A 19,091-nucleotide genomic window follows, 5' to 3' on the forward strand; every position below is an offset into this window, starting at 1 on the left:
TTGCTGCACAAGAAATTACCATAAAACTGACATTGAAATGAAACTTTTGTTATCTTCACAGTTGCTGAGCATCAGGAATCCACAGTAGCTTAGCTGGATTGTTCTGGTTTGGGATCTCATGAAGTTGCTATCATCTGAAGGTTAGATTGGGGCTGGAGGGTCTGCCTCCAATATGACTGTTGACAGGTGACTGCTTTATTCCAGGAGGTCGGGAAAAGGCCTCAGTTCTATGTGGGCCTGTCTACTTGGCTGCCTGTGTTCTCAGTACATGGTTAACTGGCTTCTATTAGAATAATGATCAAGGAAAGTGAGCAAGGAGGCTGCAGGGCCTTTTATGAGCCAGTCTGAGAAATGGTGCTCATCGTTTTCTAGTGTTTCCATGACTTCCTAATGGTGCCACAGGCTGGTGACCAATCCTTTCATACATGAGATTTGGGTGAACACTCAGAATCCAAAATATAACATTTAAGGTACCATGGCCTTAGAAGTATATCCTGAAACAAAAATAGATATATTTTAGGAATGAGAAACCATGGCAGAGAGATCCCTCCAAAGGCCATTCTCTGAAGTATCCAGAAACCTGGGCAGTAAGGAAGAAGTAGAAAGAGGAGGAGCAAAGGAGTCCAGGCTACAGCCCAATGTCCCAGGGACTCACTGGCTGCACAAGCAGATGCTGAGCTCTCTGCAGGCTCTTGTTTTCCCTCCTGAATGCCCAGGATGGGTTTGTGTGTGAAGCAAATCTGTTCCCTTTTCCACTCCTCTCCCTGTATCCTCAGCTCAGAAAGCAATGTCATTGCCAAGAGATAAATTGGGGAATTTGTGATCTCTGAGTTAGTCTGATGAACCAGCTAGTTACAAAGGGCAATGAGGTCAGATCCTCTTAAATCTGAAACCCTGAATTTCATACTGCTTACTTCTGAGGCAATGCATGGTGTCTCTGGTGGCTTACTCAAGAGAATGTGAATGGTGATGGGAAAAAGAAATTGTACATATTCATGAGGTACCATATGGCATTTTGATAAATGTGTTCACAGGGTAATGTTTAAATCAGGTTAAACATATGTTCTCAAACACCATTTTTTTAAATTAAGTAGGACTGTGGTTTAAATTCAGGGCTTTGTGCCCATTATGTTAAGCCACATACAACAGGCAACATACTCTTATGTTTTTATATAACAGTCTACAAAATGAAAAGTACAGCAACAGAAAACAGGTCAATAGTTGCTATGGCTAATGGAGATAATTTACTGTTAAGTAACAGGAGGACAAAGGCTCGGTTTTGGGTTGGAAGAATGTTATATATCTGGATTGTGATGTTGATTATAGAACTAGGTACCTTTGTTAAAATTCACTGAACTCATCATGTAAAAAGTATAATTTATTATATGTAACATGCATTTCAATAAATCTAAAATTTTAAAATTTAATTATAATAAAAAATGCATTGAGTATGTCCCATTTAGCCAGGTACCCTAATTTATATATTTATTTTTCTGCCATAATTACTAGTTGTACCCACTAAATATTCATCTAATGAATACATGTGATAAACATCTTTAGTTATTAGTGGATTTTCTTTGCATTAGAGTAGGATGGAAAATTATCTACATATTCAACATTAAGGAAATATTTAAGTTCATTGCACTGTATCCATTTGATATAGCTTTGAAACTTTTTGAAGAATGTTGACAATGTAAAAGGTTCAATCTGCTAATAAGCAAATATGACAAGATACAAAATATGCATTTTTAGTGTAAGTCCAAATCTGTAAGAAAATATGCATACGTACTTCGACCACACATACATATGCATATATACATGGATGGGAGAAATTACTCAAACTAACAATGTCTAGTGTAAAGAAAAAGTTGGAAATTTCCTCAGTTCACTAGTTGAAGTCAGTATGACTCCAATACCAGAATTTAGCAATACAAAAGAAGAGACAGCACTATAGAAAAGGGGAGGATCTCAGCCTAGGCTTAGATCCTGAAATAGGAAATTATATGTGCATGTGTCTTAGGGAGGAGAGAATATGGGAATTGAAAATACAGACTACTCAGTGTTACATATTCTCAGGAAGGTCTGCTTTCAGAAGCCCCAAGAATCCCCAAATCCACAGATGTTCAAGTCCTTTATATAAGATGTATATTTGTATATAATGTATGCATATCCTGCTATAAACTTTACAACTAGATTACTTATAATATCTAGTAAAATATAAATGCTGTACTATACTATTATAAATGTTGTTACACTATTTAGGAAATAATGACAAAAAGTATATGTTCAGTACAGATGAAAATAATTAGTATCTCTGATTGAGTGTTGGTTGAATATGCATATGTGGAACCTGCAGATACAGAAAGCCAACTGTATCTGTTTTCACTGAATACTCTGCATCCCGTCTAGGACTTTAGGATCGTCCTTTTATAGGCCAGGGACTGAAGAGCTCAGAATCGTTCACTGATCTCCCTATTTATTTGGCATTCAAACCACATGCTCCATGGGCTGAATTGTTGCAATCATTGTTCTGTATAAAAATATATGAATGCCTTTTATTCTTTTAAGCTGAAAAAGCCAGCTTTTGTCTCTATTTTATTAAGGACATGCACCCCAAGTCACTTCAATGCATATTCACCTGCTAAAGGTGACACCTGTCTTCAGGAAGGTGAGCTCTTGTGAGCATGGCTATGAGCCACTCCTTTGTCACACCCCAGTGGAGGCCCCAGCATCTCCCCAGGGATGTGCTCCATATGCATGGGCACAGATTCGCTTTCTGTCTTTACATTTAAACTAACATTTTAGTTTAATTAATCTCCTATTGTCTATTTCTGTGTAAGAAATCATCCCAAAACTTACTGACTTAAACCATTTACATCCCTATTTCTTTGAGTTAGGAAGCAAGGGGATGCATCGTGCGGGTTCCTCTCCTTTAGTTGCAGGCAAGCTGTAGGCAGGGGCTGCATACATCTGAAAGCTTGGCTGAGTGGTGGGATCTGCTGCTTTTCCCATTCACATGGCTTTTCAGGTTTGGTTCCTTACATGTGTGTTTTTCCACGGTGTTGTCCCAGGGCAAGCGTTATAAAGGAAAGCAAGGTAGACCATAATCTTTTTAACCTAATGTCAGGACTGACATCTTGTCACTTCTGTTCTCTGCTAGAATCCAGTTATATAAATGCCTTAAAGATGGCCTGTGTATGGCTCCTGTGTTGTTTACCTCTTTGTGGCAGGATAGCATCATAAACTCACATCTGCTAGTACTAAAATCAAATTTCTATACATCCAATTCTTTTCAATATAGACTGAAAAAGCATATTTTAGCCATTTAGAACTACCTGCTTTGTATACCCCATGGAACTGTGTTCACCATCTGCAAGTGTAGAGAGGGGACTATGTAAAAGACTGTAAGCTGCTGCCTTTCCCACCTGTGTGACCCAGAGATTCCTGTCTATGCTGCTGAGTGACATCTCCTAGATTCATAGGCCCTTCTCTTATTCTTGTCTCTTGTCAGTTCCCCATCCTCTACTTCTGGGTAGTGTCCTGTGCTGTCTATGGAAGGTCTCTTGCTGGGAGATTTCCCCATTCATCATCTGGTGTAAGTGTAACCAAATAGAGTTACTGCCATCTCCTTGCATGCCTTTTCTTCTATCAGCCCCATGGCTTCCTAGTCATTATACCAACCACTCAGTCTAGCCCTTATTCAAGGGAAAGGATTCCACAGGGGGTACAAATAGGTGGGTATGGACTTCGTTGACAGCCTTCTTAGTAGTTGCCTATCAGTCTCCCTTCTGGTCCCCAAAGATTTGCATCTGTCTCAGAAGCCAGACATGTTTCCTAGGACATGGGTTCATCCTTGTTTGCAAGGGTGAGGCTGAGCCAGGGTGTTTTTGTCTTACTTCCCCTTCTGCATGTGTCACTATGGAAATGGTTGCTGTGCCACAGAAGACAGTAATATCAGCCTCATCCTCAGGCTGGACCCGTATGATTTTGAGGGCAGCCTTGTCTCTGAGCAGAGAGCCTCAGAATTGTGCAGAAACCCCTGGGACTCAGTTGCTGGATCCGTCTATTAGACCCTGGGCACCTGGTAGGGCTTCTGTTGGATCTAGTTGTCATAGTTACTGGGTGGTGACAGCCCCAGCACTGGAGCCACAGGTGAGTGTGACTGACTCTCTTCAGGATTTGTGGGCAGTGAAGATTCCTGAGTCATCACACCCTATGAAGTGGCTCCTGAAAACAAGAGAGACCCAGTGATCAGGAGGGGAGACAGGGTCATGACGTACTCTGTTGCTTTCCTGACTCCCCAGCCCAGAAAGTCCCCCTGATCTGTGCAGTGAGCTAGAAATGCGAACAGGAGAGGAACCCAAGGCCATTGTGCAGGCAGCCCAGTGCCATGTTTATCAGGACCTTCACCACACAAGCAGCACCACACACTCATTATAACTTCTGACATTTTGTTGGGGGCAAGGTTTTTGTGAGCTCCCCTCCAGAGGGACTCAGCAACTTGGCCAGATCATAGCTACTGAGTTTTCAAGTGATACGGGACCTATGACCTTCAAAAGATTTCACTGCTGGTACTTATTTCTCAGGGGATAGAACACAGCCCCCTCTAGTGTCCACAATGGAAATACCAATGATGGAAGCATGCATTCCTGCAGGCTTTCTACTGCAGGTCTTCTATTTGCAATCCCTGTCCCTTAGATCTAGAATTTTCAGATTTCTCATTGTGTCAAATTCAATGTATGTGATTCTCCAGGAAGAAACTGGGTGGAGACATTTTAGGGAGAAGTAAATGTCTTTACTTCAGTTAATACACATCAGACATACTTGTTGAGTAGAAGAGTCAAGAATCTGAATTTTCTTAGTGTTTTTAATTATTTATTTTCTTTTTTGGAGCACACCTAATATCGATCATACCTAGACACCTAAGAGCTAACTGTCACATGGGCAAATGTTCAGTCTCTTCCAGGTCCAGTAGCATTGCCAAGTTTATTTCTGAATGGTGCTCATTTCTTTGATTTTTTTAGAACCCAGAGGACTACATTGTGGTGTAGCTGTGTCTACTGGATGTTGTGGCTCTAATGCCATAGTATTGTTTAAATCATACTTTCAGAGCACTTCTGTGCCTCTCAAAGTAGTAGACTTAACAGTGTTTCCATGGTGAAATATGAGCTTCCAGAAGTTGAAGAAGCCTACTTAGTGTAAGTTTCTCCTTTGAGGATGAGAAATGTGAGTTATAATAATTTGTATTACTCAGGAGATGTCCTGTCATCTCACAGACTAATGGGCCCCTGTAGAAGCTAGCTAATATTAGAGGCCCCAGAAGCATCAGTGTTCACCTCCTTTGTTATAGCAAGGTCTTTACTGTGCTTTGTCCCCTCTTGCCCATCTGGTTTGATTAGTATGATGTCTTCACTGTACGAAATTGGTATGATATTCTTTAGAATATCCAGATGGTCCAGGTTACTTAGATGAAATGGAAGAGTTGATGTAGCTCTGGGATAAAGCTTTAAAATTATCCTTTCACTCATTCCATGAGTACAAACTGATTTTGATCTTTCCTGATAAGAATAAGAAAGCATGCATCCACCAGATAAATAGCTATATATGTTATAACTTTCCTATGTTGAGCTACTCAAAAACCAGTTTCTGAGTTGATTTTCCTGTAGGGGTTTTATTGGGAATTACATGTAAACAAGGGAGGGAAGAGGATGGCAAAGAGGGAGAAATTGATTTGCAGTGGAGTCACAGAGGAGGTCTCAGCTGGCCCATGTATATTTATAAGATTAGATGGAAGATTTAGACTTAATGTAAATTTTGGCAAGATGTCTGTTGTACTTGTGCAAGAAGCAAACCTTTCATGTGGCTGATTCTGGGTTAAGAGAATGATTTTCGGCAGATCAGTTCATGTAATCTTAGTGATTCCCAGAGAGTCAGCTGTGAGCCATCAGCAGCCAACACTTCTGGAAGCTGGAGGAAGTAGAGTCTTTGAAGGAGAAAATTGGGTGGCACACTAACATCTGTACACCAGGTTCCTAGAGGAAGAGCATGGCAAAGTTCTTATTCTGAGTATGAGTAAGATCTTGGGGTCAGCAAGGATACATGAAAGAATGCTATCAGGCCATGGCACTCCTGGTGAAGTCTTGTGTGTGTAGACCTTCTGCTAGAGGAGGGTTGGCACCAGACTGGTAGAACATTTTGTCACTGTGGAATGAAAGACCTTCCAGATGAGAGGGGAAGCCATTCATACCTTTGGGGATCTTTTTGAGCTTCTGCATTTGCAGCAGAGGAGTTCAGGTTGTCCAGGAGTCCAGGTGTAGGGACTTTTTCCCAGGCTTAGTAGGCCAATGAAGACCAGACAGCTCATTTACTGTGGATCCTCAGCATTGGAACTCCTGCACCTCTTGCTATACTCCAAATGACCACTGCTCAAGATCCCCAAGTCTATAGGGCGAGTCGTAAATGGAGAAAGAAAATGGAACAGATGCACAATAGCTGTTTTCATTGAAAAGCACTGACTCAAAACATAAAATATAGATAGAATTTTGAGAAGGGTGGAGAGAGACTGCAACAACTCTACTTAGATGAGATTGGGCATGTTGAGGGTGGTATAGCTATAGACTTGGCAGCTATGTCCAGGTGTTTTATATAAAGATGAGAATTTCAGATGAACAAAATGTAATATGTGTATTTTAGGGAAAATTAAGTAAGAAACCATGAATTTCACTGAGTTGAAAGTGGGTTGAATGCATAGATTTAAAAAAATTTTTAATTATCATGTTACTGTGCTGGGGGTACATGGTGACGTTTACAAAAGTGCTTGCAATATATCTTATTTAAATTCATCGCTTCTCGGCCTTTTGGCTAAGATCAAGTGTAGTATCTGTTCTTATCAGTTTAATATATCTTATTTAAATTCATCCCTTCCATCATTCTCATTTATCCTCCCCTCCCCCATTCTTAGAATAGTTTCAAAAAGTCTCATTTTTTTCATTTTCATACGTAAGAACAAAATATCTGCACCATAATCACCTTTGTATACATTTTCCTTATATCCTCCTTCCTCCCACTGGTATCAACACCCAAACAGGAACTTATTTACATACCTATCCTCCATTTTTGAGAAAAAAAAAGACACTTTTGTTTTCTTAGGGTATCTATAGGGGAATAAAGGAGAGTGGTCGGGGGGGCGGGTGGTGAATTCAAGTATGATATAGTTGATACATTGTAAGAGCTTTTCTAAATGCTACAATGTTCCCCCACCCAGTACAACAATTAAAGAATTTTAAAGCTCAACAAAGAAAAAAAAAACTCCAACTGCAAAAAAAAAATCTATACAGAGAATTTCATTATGTCATTTCCATGTATATATTTATTGAATCCTGAATTGCTTGATTCCTTCCAGTTTCCTCCTTTCTACCTTCTAGATTTTCTCCTGTCTACCTTAGTCCTCTTCTTATGGTGAGTTCTGTATTTATTCTTATATATAAAGTACATCACCCATATTCACCTTCCTTATTTCCATTTACCCCCACTCCCATTAGTGCTCTCCACTTAGCAAGACTTGTTTTTCATTCTTGTTCTTCATAGTTTAGGTGTCTGTTCGTTGGTCAGTGGGATTTTTGCCTGTACATGTATTGTGCTTAAGTCAGTATAATCCCCTCCACTGCACTTCTTTACCCTTTCCCCCCATTCTGTGTTGTTTAACAGTTTTCAGCTTGTTTCCTTGTGTCTTATTCCAACACAGGTGTAATATATTTCATTATTATTCACTTTTTCTCCTTCTTTTCCTCCTCCTTTGGTCTGCTCTACCAATCTCACTTTTGGATTCACGCTTTGTATATATTTCTGTGTATTTTGCCTGTATTTGTATTGCACCTGTATTCCACATATGAGAGAAAATGTGCAGCCTTTGTCTTTTTGAACCTGGATAACTTCATTTAAGATGATGTTCTCCAGTTTCATCCATTTACCTACAAATGACAAAGTTTCATTTTTCCTTACAGCTAAACAAAATTCCATTATATATAAACAACACATTTTCATAAGCCGTTCATCAGCATGGGACATCTTGACTGTTTGCATAGCCTGGCAATTGTGAATAATGCTGCAATAAGCATGTGAGTGAGATGTCTTTATTGTAACCTGACTTACATTTCATCAAGTTTATCCTTAGGAGTGGTATTGCTGAATCATTTGGCAGTTCTATTTTTAGTTTTTGTGAGGAGCCTGTATATTGTTTTCCATAGAGGCTATACTAATTTACATTCCCACAGCAGTGTATGAGAGTTCCTTTTTCCCTACATTCTTGCCAAATTTGTTGTTGTTTGTGTTCTTGGTGGTGGCCATTCTAACAGGACTGAGGTGGAATCTTTTCTTTTTCTTTCTTGTTTATTCATATGTGGATGCATTGTTTAGGCCATTTCTCCCCCCTGTCTCCCTCCCCCTTCCTCTCCCTCCTGACCCCCCCCCCCACTTTTGGGCCAAATCTGTTCTGCCCTTATCTCTAATTTTGTCGAAGAGAGAATATAAACAATAATAAGACAAAGCATTTTTGTGAGTTAAGATAAGGATAGCTATACAGGGAGATTCCTAGCATTGCTTCCATGTATAAATGTGTTACAACCCAAGTTGATTCATCTCTAACTGACCTTTTCTATAGTTCCTGATCCCCTTCTCATATTGACCTCTGTCACTTTAAGGTTTCTGTATTAGTTCCTCTGCAGTGAGGACCTCAAATACTATCATGTTTTTTGGGTTTCTTACCTATCCCCATACCTCCCGTGTGTGCTGTCACCATATCATGTGACCCAAGTCCCATAACATTGCTGTATTTGCCCTAGACCTAAAGTCTGCATATGAGGGAGAACATACAGTTTTTGGTCTTCTGAGCCTGGCTAACCTCCCTCAGAATGATATACTCCAATTCCATCCATTTACTTGCAAATGATAAGATTTCATTCTTCTTCATAGATGAGTAGAATTCCATTGTGTATAAATACCACATTTTCTTAATCCATTCATCAGTGGTGGGGCATCTTGGCTGTTTCCATAACTTGGCTATTGTGAATAGTGCCGCAATAAACATGGATGTGCAGGTGCCTCTGGAGTAACCTGTGTCACATTCCTTTGGGTATATACCCAGGAGTGGGACTGCTGGATCATATGGCAGATACATGTTTAGATTTTTAAGAAGTCTCCAAACTTTTTTCCAGAATGGTTGCACTAGCTTGCATTCCCACCAGCAGTGTACGAGGATTCGTTTTTCCCTGCATCCTCGCCAACACCTGTTGTTAGTAGTATTTCTAACAGAGGTGAGGTGGAATCTTAGTGTGGTTTTGATTTGCATTTCCTTTATGGCTAGAGATGGTGAGCATTTTTTCATGTGTTTTTTTGGCCATTTGAATTTCTTCTTTTGAGAAAGTTCTGTTTAGTTCAGTTGCTCATTTCTTTATTGGTTGTAGAATCTTAATGTGGTTTTGATTTGCATTTCCTTTATGGCTAGCGATGTTGAACATTTTTTTCAAGTGTTTTTTGGTCATTTGAACTTCTTCCCTTGAAAAAGCTTTCTTTATTATTTGCCCATTTCTTCACTGAATCATTGATTTTTTGACAGTTTAGTGTTTTAGGTTTTTTTGGGGGGTTTTGGTGGTACTGGGGTTTGAACTCAGGGCCTTGCACTTACTAGGCAGGCACTCTATCACTTGACCCATTCCACCAGCCCAGAAGTTTAGTTTTTTGAGCTCCCTGTATATACTGGTTATTAATCCCTTGTCAGATGTGTAGTGGCAAAGATTATCTCCCATTCTGTGGGCTGCCTCTTCAGTCTGGTGACTATTTCTTTGGTTGTGCAGAAGCTTTTTAGACGCATTTGTTAATCCTTTCTCTTAATTGCTGAGCCATTGGAGTTCTATTTACGAAGTTATTGCCCATGCCTATAAGTTCCAGTGTATTCCCTGCTGTTTCTCTCACTAGCTTCAAAGTTTCAGGTCTTCTATTAAGGTCCTTAATCCACCTTGAGTTGATATTTGTACAAGGTGAGAAACATGGATCTAGTTTCAATTTTCTACATGCAGATATCCAGTTTTCCCAGCAATATTTTTTGAAGAGGCTGTCTTTCTTCATTGTGTGTTTTGGGTGCCTTTGTCAAATATCAGGTGGGCATAGCTGTGTGGATTCATATCTGTGTGGGTCATCTGTTCCATTGGTCTTCATGTCTGTTTTTGTCCCAGTACTGTGCTGTTTTTATTACTATGGCTCTGTAATAATAGTTTGAAGTCAAGAATTGTGATGCCTACAGTGTTGCTCTTTTTGCTCAGTATTGCCTTGGCTATTTGAAGTCTTTAGTGCTTCTGTGTGAATGTTAGGGTTCATTTCTCAGTCTTTGTGATGAATGTCATTAGAATTTTGATGGGGATTTCATTGAACATGTAGATTGCTTTTGGTAATGTAACCATTTTCATAATATTGATTATGCCCATCTGTAAGCATGGGAGATCTTTACATCTTTTGTAGTAGTCTTCAATTTCTTTGTTCAGTGTTTTACAGTTTTCTGAATGCATTGATTATAAAGGACCTGTGATCCAACTGGGTTGTTCAAAAATCATTGTTAGTATTAGAGTTGTAGAGGAAGCAAATAAAACACTCCCCCTGCTTTAGGTCCTAGCTATAATTGTGTCAGCCTGGTGCTGCATGTAGCCATGTGTTTTTAAAACATAATGTAATTGCAAATATTTGTGGGTTATAGTGTGTCACTTCTTTTTCTTTTCTTTTTTGTTTAGAAATATAGTTTGATCTCAGAGCCTCAAGTTTGCTAGGCAAGTTATCTCCCACCTGAGTCACACCCTGAACCCATAGTGTGACATTTCAATAACTGTCTACAATGTATGATTATCATGTCAGGGTAACTGGCATAACATATATCATCTCAGACATTTGTTGTTTATTCATTTTGGTTGTGTTGAAAGTCCTCTCTACTCATTATTTTGAAATATTTGATTAATTGGTTTTGTTACTGGAGGAAGGAAACATCTCAGGAAGATTTTTGCAGTAAGGGAGAAAGGGAAAGATTGATTGATGCATCTTCCCAATTTCCAAATAATTCATAGGAACTTTATTTCCATGAAGAAAAGCATCTTACAGGGTTTTAGAAAAGGAGAAACTTATAAGTAGAAGTTTAGCAAGAATGTACATATTTATTTATTAGTGGTACTGGGGTTTGAACTTAGGGCCTTGTGTTTGCTAGGCAAGCACTCTGCAGCTTGGATTATGCCCCCAGCCCTTTTTGTTTTAGGTATTTTTCAAACAGGGTCTTGTGTTTATGCTTGAGGCTGAACTAGACTGCGATCCTCCTATAGAGGCTTCCTGTGTAGCTGGATATAGGCTTCTGTCTCTATGCCCAGCTTTTATGGGTTGAGATGGGGATTTTGCTTCCTTTTTTCCCTTGGCTGGCCTGAAACCATGATGAGCTGCATGTCTATCATGATGACAGTTTCACACATGTAATAAATTTTGTAATAATAAATTTTGAAATCAGGTAGGATTTCTCTGCCCTTTTTGGCATTTCAAAAGTTTTGACTACTCTGGTTATACTGTTTTCATATGAACTTTACAAATAGCTTGTCCATTTTTTTCAAAAAGGTTGTTGATATTTTTGGGGGGAAGGGGCTGTACCAAATAGCTTGTCAATTTCTCCAAAAAGGTTGTTGGTATTTTTTGTTGGGCAGGCTGTCTCTAATTTATATGCCAATTTAGGAAGAAGTGACCTCATACAAAAATTCTGTCTTCCTATTCATGAACATGGCATGTGTCATTGTGACTATGTCAGCCAGGTATAGTTTTCATTGTTTTATTTTTGTGGGTTTGTTAACTGCTTATAAATTATCTTTTCCATTGAATTTCTTCCTTTCATGTTGGATCATAATCACTGTGGCTTAGAATTTCTGATATTATTTTCCAGATTTCTGGCACTCTGGAATTGACAATCAGAGATGGTGAGGAGTTGAAGTTGAAGATGGTCTGCACGTTAGAAAAGACCTGAAGAGAGGCCAATAGGGAGATTGGCAAGAGCTAGAGGGAAGTTCATTTTGATGTTTATTTGCCCTTTTTTTTTTTTTTTATAAAGAACATAAATTTACTTCTCAGTATTCTGGAGGCTGAGACATCCAAGATGAGGATGTTGACATCTGGAGAGGGCTGTTTTCTACTACCAATATGGTCTATTGAACACTGAGTCCTCTAGATGGGAAGAATGCTGTGTTCTCACATGGTAGAAGGCAGAGGGGATAAACAGGACTCATTTTTATTTTCTAAAGAAAGTGGAAAATAAAATGTTTGCTTTTGTCATCTCTAGTAGTTTCCCTTCAGGTAGTGTGGAATTTTCTGTAACCTGAACTCATTACTTTACTACTTCATATATTTCTTTTAGGTTCTTGTCTTCGTAAGATTCTCCTTCTTATTTTATGACATATATAGAATTTAGATTTTTGTGTGGCAGGAGGTCTTTTTTTTGGTGCTGTAGCCCAGGCTGGCCCAGAACTCACAATCCTCCTGCCGGTGCCTCTGGAGTGGTGGAAATACAGTTATATGCCAACATGCCTGGCTCTAGGAACCTTTTAGAAATGCAGAAACCAGAAATTCTGTCTTCACTCTAGAACTACTGAATCACAATCAACATTTTTATTTCTCCATCCCCTTCTCCTTCCCCTTTCATCTTTCCTTCCTCCCTCCCTCCCTGCCTCTCTCTCTCTCTCTCTCTCTCTTTCTTAGAATCCACATTTTGCAAGATTTTAAGATGATTTGTGAACACAATAAAGTTTGGGAAGTACTGTTACAACACGTGTACAAAGACATCTATATGGTTTGGGATCTGAATTGTTCTTGACACCACAATCTGATGCTCCATCCAACAGGGGCAGCCTATTAACTTATTTTTCTCTTATTTTGTACATTGAAATGTCTGTAATAATGTACCTGGTATTCAAAGTGGTAGGCATCACCATATCCATACAATTGACCAGGAATATGTAGTCACAATAGAATATCATGTTTTTATTTGACTAGTAAATAATTGAAATTGCCTAAATGCTATAATATAACATCAGCCCTCAAATGAAAGTTATATTAAGCAGTCATTAAAATATTTGTGTACATTTTAAGAATTGGGGAGTTTCTTATTAGTTTTAAGTAGAAGTGCAGAAGTAGAGAACAGAAACAGCACAAGGTTTGATCACAATTTTGGAATTACTTAAACTGAATGAATGCATTCAAATTTAGAAATATTAGTGGGGATAAAAACATTTTCAGAGAACATTAATAGAGAATTTACAATCTTTTCATTCTATGCATGTAATTGCTTTAAATGCTGTCCAACCAAAAAATTTTAGTAATATGCATTTGCACCTCGCCTGCAAAGTATTCATGGGGTTCACTACTTTCTGGAGTTGTGGTTTTTAGATCTGATTTAGCCAATATTGTTCTTTCTGGGTTATAAAAGATCTAGAATTTTCTTTTTCTGAGCCAGTCCTCACAATCACTGGCACATTTCTTCCATTATACTGCTCATCCATGGAAGGTAATCAATTCAGTCTCTTCTCTTCCCCTTTCTACTGATGTTCCATATTTAAGCTGCCTTGAAACCTGGTGTGTTTGATTATATAATCCTCACATCCAAATGGCCTAGAAATAGTTATGTCTTGTTTTTCTTGTGGATGTCTCACTCTGCTGACCATCACTGTAATATAGCATGCAGTAGTAATCAGCCTTATCCTCAGGCTGGGCACCAGAGAGTCAAGGAAGCTTTGCCCCCAAGGAGAGAGCCCAAGAACCAGGCAGGGATTCAGGGTGTCTATTGCTTGTATCATAAGTAAGTGTTTTGGGGACTTGGCCAGATTCTGCTGGAACAAGTATGGATGGTGACTATTGGTCACAGCTCCAGTGCTGGATCCACAAATGAGAATTTCCTTCCTGGGGGCATTCTTAGTGAGGGCTCCTGAGTCACCACAGCCTCAAAACTGTACCTGGAAACCAAAATGGGACACATCTTATGAATAAGGAACAAAAAGAGAAGGACTTCTCCAAAGACTCGTATCTGAAATCTATTTTAACCTGGGCAACAAGTGAAGAGAAAGTGAACAAAGAAGAGGAGAGGAATTCAGATCATGGTGAAGATGTTGGAAGGATATCCTGGTCCCATAGATGTGTCTGGACTTTCTGGAGGCTATTTCTTACTGACATCTTTGTGTAGAAGGGATATATTTATGTAGTATATTAGGTGAATGTAAACCCTTTATCTCCTCTACCACTTTTTTCTCAGCCCTGAGAGCAGTCATACTTAGAGAGGTAGACCTGGGATTACTGTGTACTGTGAATTTGTCCTGGGGAAGGAAGCAGCTATTATATAACATTTTACACAGGCCAGTGAGTAACTGTCCAGGCACCATAGGAGCTGAACCATTTGGGCTTTAAATCCCTTGAGAAGATACACAGCATCCCCTTGTGGCCTTCTAGGGCTGAAGGTTAACAAGTAATTTTTTTTTCCTTTATTGTTGTGATGGGTGGGGGTACATTGTGACATTTACCCAGGTTATTACAATGTTTCAAATATATCACATGTGAATTCACCCCCTTTACCATTCTTCTTCATCTCCACCCCACCCCTGATTTCTGGAGTAGTTTAAACAGGTATCATTTTTGCATTTACATACATGTATACACATTTTTTGTACTGCATTCACTTTCCTACCCTGTTTCCCCAACACCTCCCCCCTCCCACTGGTACTATCCCATCCCTCTGGGCAGGACTTGTTCCACCCTCCTGTTCTCTGATTTTATAGAAGAACAGAGAGAAAATAAAAAACAAAACAAATGACATTTTAGCTTGTTTGAGATAAAGGTAGCTATACAAGGAGTTACTTGTGATATTTCCATGTATAGATGTATTATAACCCCAATTGGTTTATCTCCTCTAATTTTCTTCATTCTACCTTATTCCATTTCTTATGGTAGTTTCAGTCAGTTTAAGATTTCTATTCTGGAAGCAATAGTCATAGGCAATGACTTCCTCAGTAGAACCCAAGTGGCTCCACAACTAAGAGAAAGGATGGACAAATGGAACTACATGAAATTAAAAAGCTTCTGCACAAGAAAAGAAATAGTCTCTAAATTTAAGAGAACCCCCCACAGTGCTAGCTACACATCAGACAAAGTACTGATAACCAGAATATACAGGGAACTCAAAAAGCTAAACTCCCCTAAAATCAATGACCCAGTGAAGAAATGGGCAAATGAACTGAACAGAGCCCTTTCAAAAGAAGTTCAAATGGCTAAAAAAAAAAAAAAAAAAAAAACATGAAAAAATGCTCACCATCCCTGACCATAAAGAAAACGCAAATAAAAACCACACTAAGATTGTACCTCACTCCTGTTAGAATGGCTACCATCAAGAACACAAACAATAACAAATGTTGGCAAGGATGCAGGGAAAAGGAGCCCTCATACACTGCTAGTGGGGATGAGAGCTAGTATAACCACTATGGAAAAGATTATGGAGACTCCTTAAAAAACTAAAAATAGACCTGCCATATGATCCAGTAATACGACTCCTAGGGGTATATCTGAAGGATTGTGAGTCAGCTTACAGCAAAAGCACCTGTACACCCATATTTATTGTAGCACAACTCACAATAGCTAAACTATTGAAACAGCTAGGATGCCCCACTACTGATGAATGGATTAAGAAAATGTGGTATTTAGGCAGTATGGTATTTTATTCTGCCACAAAGAATGAAATTTTGTCATTCACAGGTAACAGATTGAACAAAAGAACATAATCTTAAGTGAAGTTAAGCAGCATCAAAAGGCCAAAGGCCACATGTTCTCTCTCATATGTGGAATGTAGACTTAATACAAATGCAGTAATTTTATGAAACACTGGTCACACTAATGGGACGTCATGCCCGGGAGGGGTAACAAAACTAAGAAGTTGAATACTAAGAGTTGATACATTCTCTAAACAAGTAATTGTTTTAAAAATCTTTTTGGCTGCCATTGTGTTTCCCAGGCCAACCCACATTTATTGCTTGTTCCTTTTTTTGTTCATTCCTGTTTGTACTTTGAGTTTCAGTTATTGTTAAAACCCCACCCCAGTGTCTGCAATTCAGTTTTAGTGTTAGAGGATCCTGCTTTTTATTGGAGTGTTTTGAGTGATTAAAGGAATTATTTTGAAACCAACAGACTCTATTGTGTCTAGCACTTGCTAGGCAGGTGCTCTATCATTTGATTCACTCCACCAGCCCAAACCTATCTTGAATACAAACATGCCGTAAGTGAGAATTACTTTAATTATTTTCTATAGATAAATCGTAAAAGAAAACAATGAAAGACTGAGGGTTAAGGGTTTTGCTGCTAGTTTAATGGAGATTCAATTCAAACATCTGGTTAGTCAACAGGTCTACATGACCAAGCCCCTCAGTAAAAAACAAAACAAAGAAATCCTCTGGACTCCAAACTTAGGTGAGCTTTCCTGGTTGGTAATGTTCCTTGCAAAGTAGCACATATTGCTGCTAGGAGAAGTTAGCATTATCTGTGACTGGGAAAAACAACTGGTAGCTTGTGCTTGGAATTTTCATGGATCTGCCCATGTAACTCTTCCTTTGACTGATATTGATTTGTCCCATGGATATGTCATAAATCACATACACGTATATAATATCTATCAGTGAGTTATGTTCTAGGAGTTATCAAAACTGAGGGGGATCTTGTAGACCCCCCAATTTGGAATTTCTGTCTGAGTTGAGTGCAATCTTGGGTACTCTTGAACTTTCCAGGTTCCAGACTCACATCATTCTAAGTTACCTGTGGTAAGGCACCTCCAGGTCTCTTGGCCTGTTTGATGATGCAGGGCCAGCATTAAAGGAAGGATTTCTTAGTGTTGTAGGCCCTTTTAGTTCTGTATTCTTCTACAGTTCTAAGAAGTAGAAAGCTTGCATCAAGTATAAATCATCTTTGTATTGTGATAAAACATTCGTAACATAAACTTTATCATTTTAAAATTTTTATGTATATAGTTCAGCAACATTAAGTAAATCCGTATTGTTTCACAATCTCACTACCATCCACCAGCAGAACTTTTTCATCTTCTCAAACTGAAATTCCATGTCCATTAAACAACTGCCCATTCTTTCCTCCTCTAGTAGCTGGCAAGCATTGCTGTAATTTTTAAGTTCTTTTTCATTAATACACATTCATAGTACAAGGGTATTTCACTGTGATTCTTCCACAGATGTATATAGTGAACTATGAACAATTCATCCCCTTTTCCCCTGCTTTTCAAATAGCATTTTGTGGGTTCATTGTGCTTTCATGTGTGTGTGTTTGTGTGCGCGCACATTGTGCTTTGATCCTCTTCACTCCCCAGTATCCTCTTCACCCACCTCCCCTCTCCCACTTGTATTTCTTAGTTCTATGAACTTGACTGTTGTATGTATGCCACTTATATATTGGGAATCATACAATATTTTTATTCTGTGACCAATTTATTCCAATTAACAATGTCTTCAGTGTTCATGTATGCTATAATATGGGTCAGCATTTACTTCTTTTTAATATTAAATGATACTCTAATTTGTTTATATACAACATTTTGGGTATATTTCTCCAGTTTGGTTTGTGTATATGCTACATTCAGTACATTTTGGTTATCACTTTACCCAACAATGTGATCAACCTTTTAGCTATTGTCAGTAATAATTTTTGTGGGGTGGAGTTCACATACCCAGAAGTGAGATTCTGGGTCATATAATAACTTGATGTTTCATTTTTTTTAACAGAAATGCCATAATGTCTTCCATAGTAGCTGTGTAATTTTATATTTGTACCAGCAATGCGCAAGGGTTCCAGTTTCTACACATCCTTGCTAAAACTTGTTATTTACTATTCCTTTGGTAATATAATCCTAATGGTGTGAAGTGGTAGCTTACTGTGGTTTTGGTTTTCATTTCTCTAATAGTGAGGTTATTATCTTTTCATGTGTTTGTTAGCCATTTGTCTGGAAGATAGACAAATGAGCAGATGTCTATTCAAGTCCTACGCCCAGTTATTTGAGTTGTTTAAGATGTAGGAGTTTTTTCATAGATTGGATATTATCCTTTATCAAGCTAAAAAATTTGCTAATTTTTCTCCCATTTTATAAATTGTCTTTTTAGTCTGTTTATTGTGTCCTTTGGTCGCATGCATTTTTAATTTTGGTGAAGCCCAATTTATATTTTCTTTATCTTTTCTTGTTTTTTATGCCTGGATATGTGTTTGGTGTCATATTCAACAAATCACTGTCAAATCCAAAATTGTGAAGGTTTTTCCTAATGTTTTCTTCAGAGGTTTTTATATGTTTTGGCTTTTGTATTTAGGCCTTTATTTCAAATTACTTTTGTGTGTGCTGTAAGGTAAGGGTTCAACTTAATTTTTTTGCAAGTGAATGTGCAGTTTTCCCAGCATCATTTGTTATAAAGACTGTGTTTTCCCATACTGAATGGTCTTGACATCCTTGTTGAAAATTACTTGAACAAAGTGTATTAGTGAGTCTGTCTGAAGGGACTATAGGAGGTGGGAGAGGTAAAGAAAATGTTAGAGAATGAAAACTTTGAAACGACCCATCTATATATGAATATAATACAATGCACTATACTGTAAGTTGTTGACTCTTAGGGGAGCATGGCAATAGAGAAGGGGAGAGGAGTTTAATTTGATTAAACCATGTTATATATAGACCTGAAGTACCAAGGTGAAACCCCCTTGAACTATCAATATACACTTAAAAGAATGAAGGGCAGGAAGGAAAATAGGTCTTTTCTGGGGTAGGTACTAGTAGGAGGTGGGTGGACACAAGGAAATGGGGAATGTGGTAGATGTATTTTGTTTCATATATGAAAATTGAAGAATGAAAACTGAAATTGATCTAAGAAGGGGGGAGAGGAAAAATCATGGAGCAGGTAAATCTAAGATGTATTGTAAGCACATATGTAAATATCACGATGTATCCCCTGTACAATTATTATATGCTGATAAGATTTTTAAAGAAAATCGTTTGGCATATATGT

At 38.4% G+C, this 19,091-nt stretch overlaps 1 protein-coding gene and 1 pseudogene across 1 annotated transcript in view; both read left to right on the plus strand.

The window, feature by feature from the left end:
* The window catches only part of LOC141418882 (zinc finger protein 280B-like), a 74,909-nt gene that overhangs the window by 24,171 nt on the left and 31,647 nt on the right, over positions 1-19,091 (plus strand). Inside the window, exon 2 of the mRNA XM_074061151.1 lies at positions 62-140. Coding sequence (XP_073917252.1) covers positions 119-140 — 22 coding nt within the window. The 5' untranslated portion in view covers positions 62-118. The remainder of the gene's footprint in view (positions 1-61; positions 141-19,091) is intronic.
* LOC141419051 (U2 spliceosomal RNA) lies at positions 6,842-6,945 on the plus strand (annotated as a pseudogene).

This window comes from Castor canadensis, chromosome 18, assembly GCF_047511655.1.
Source record: "Castor canadensis chromosome 18, mCasCan1.hap1v2, whole genome shotgun sequence".
Lineage (NCBI taxonomy): Eukaryota > Metazoa > Chordata > Mammalia > Rodentia > Castoridae > Castor > Castor canadensis.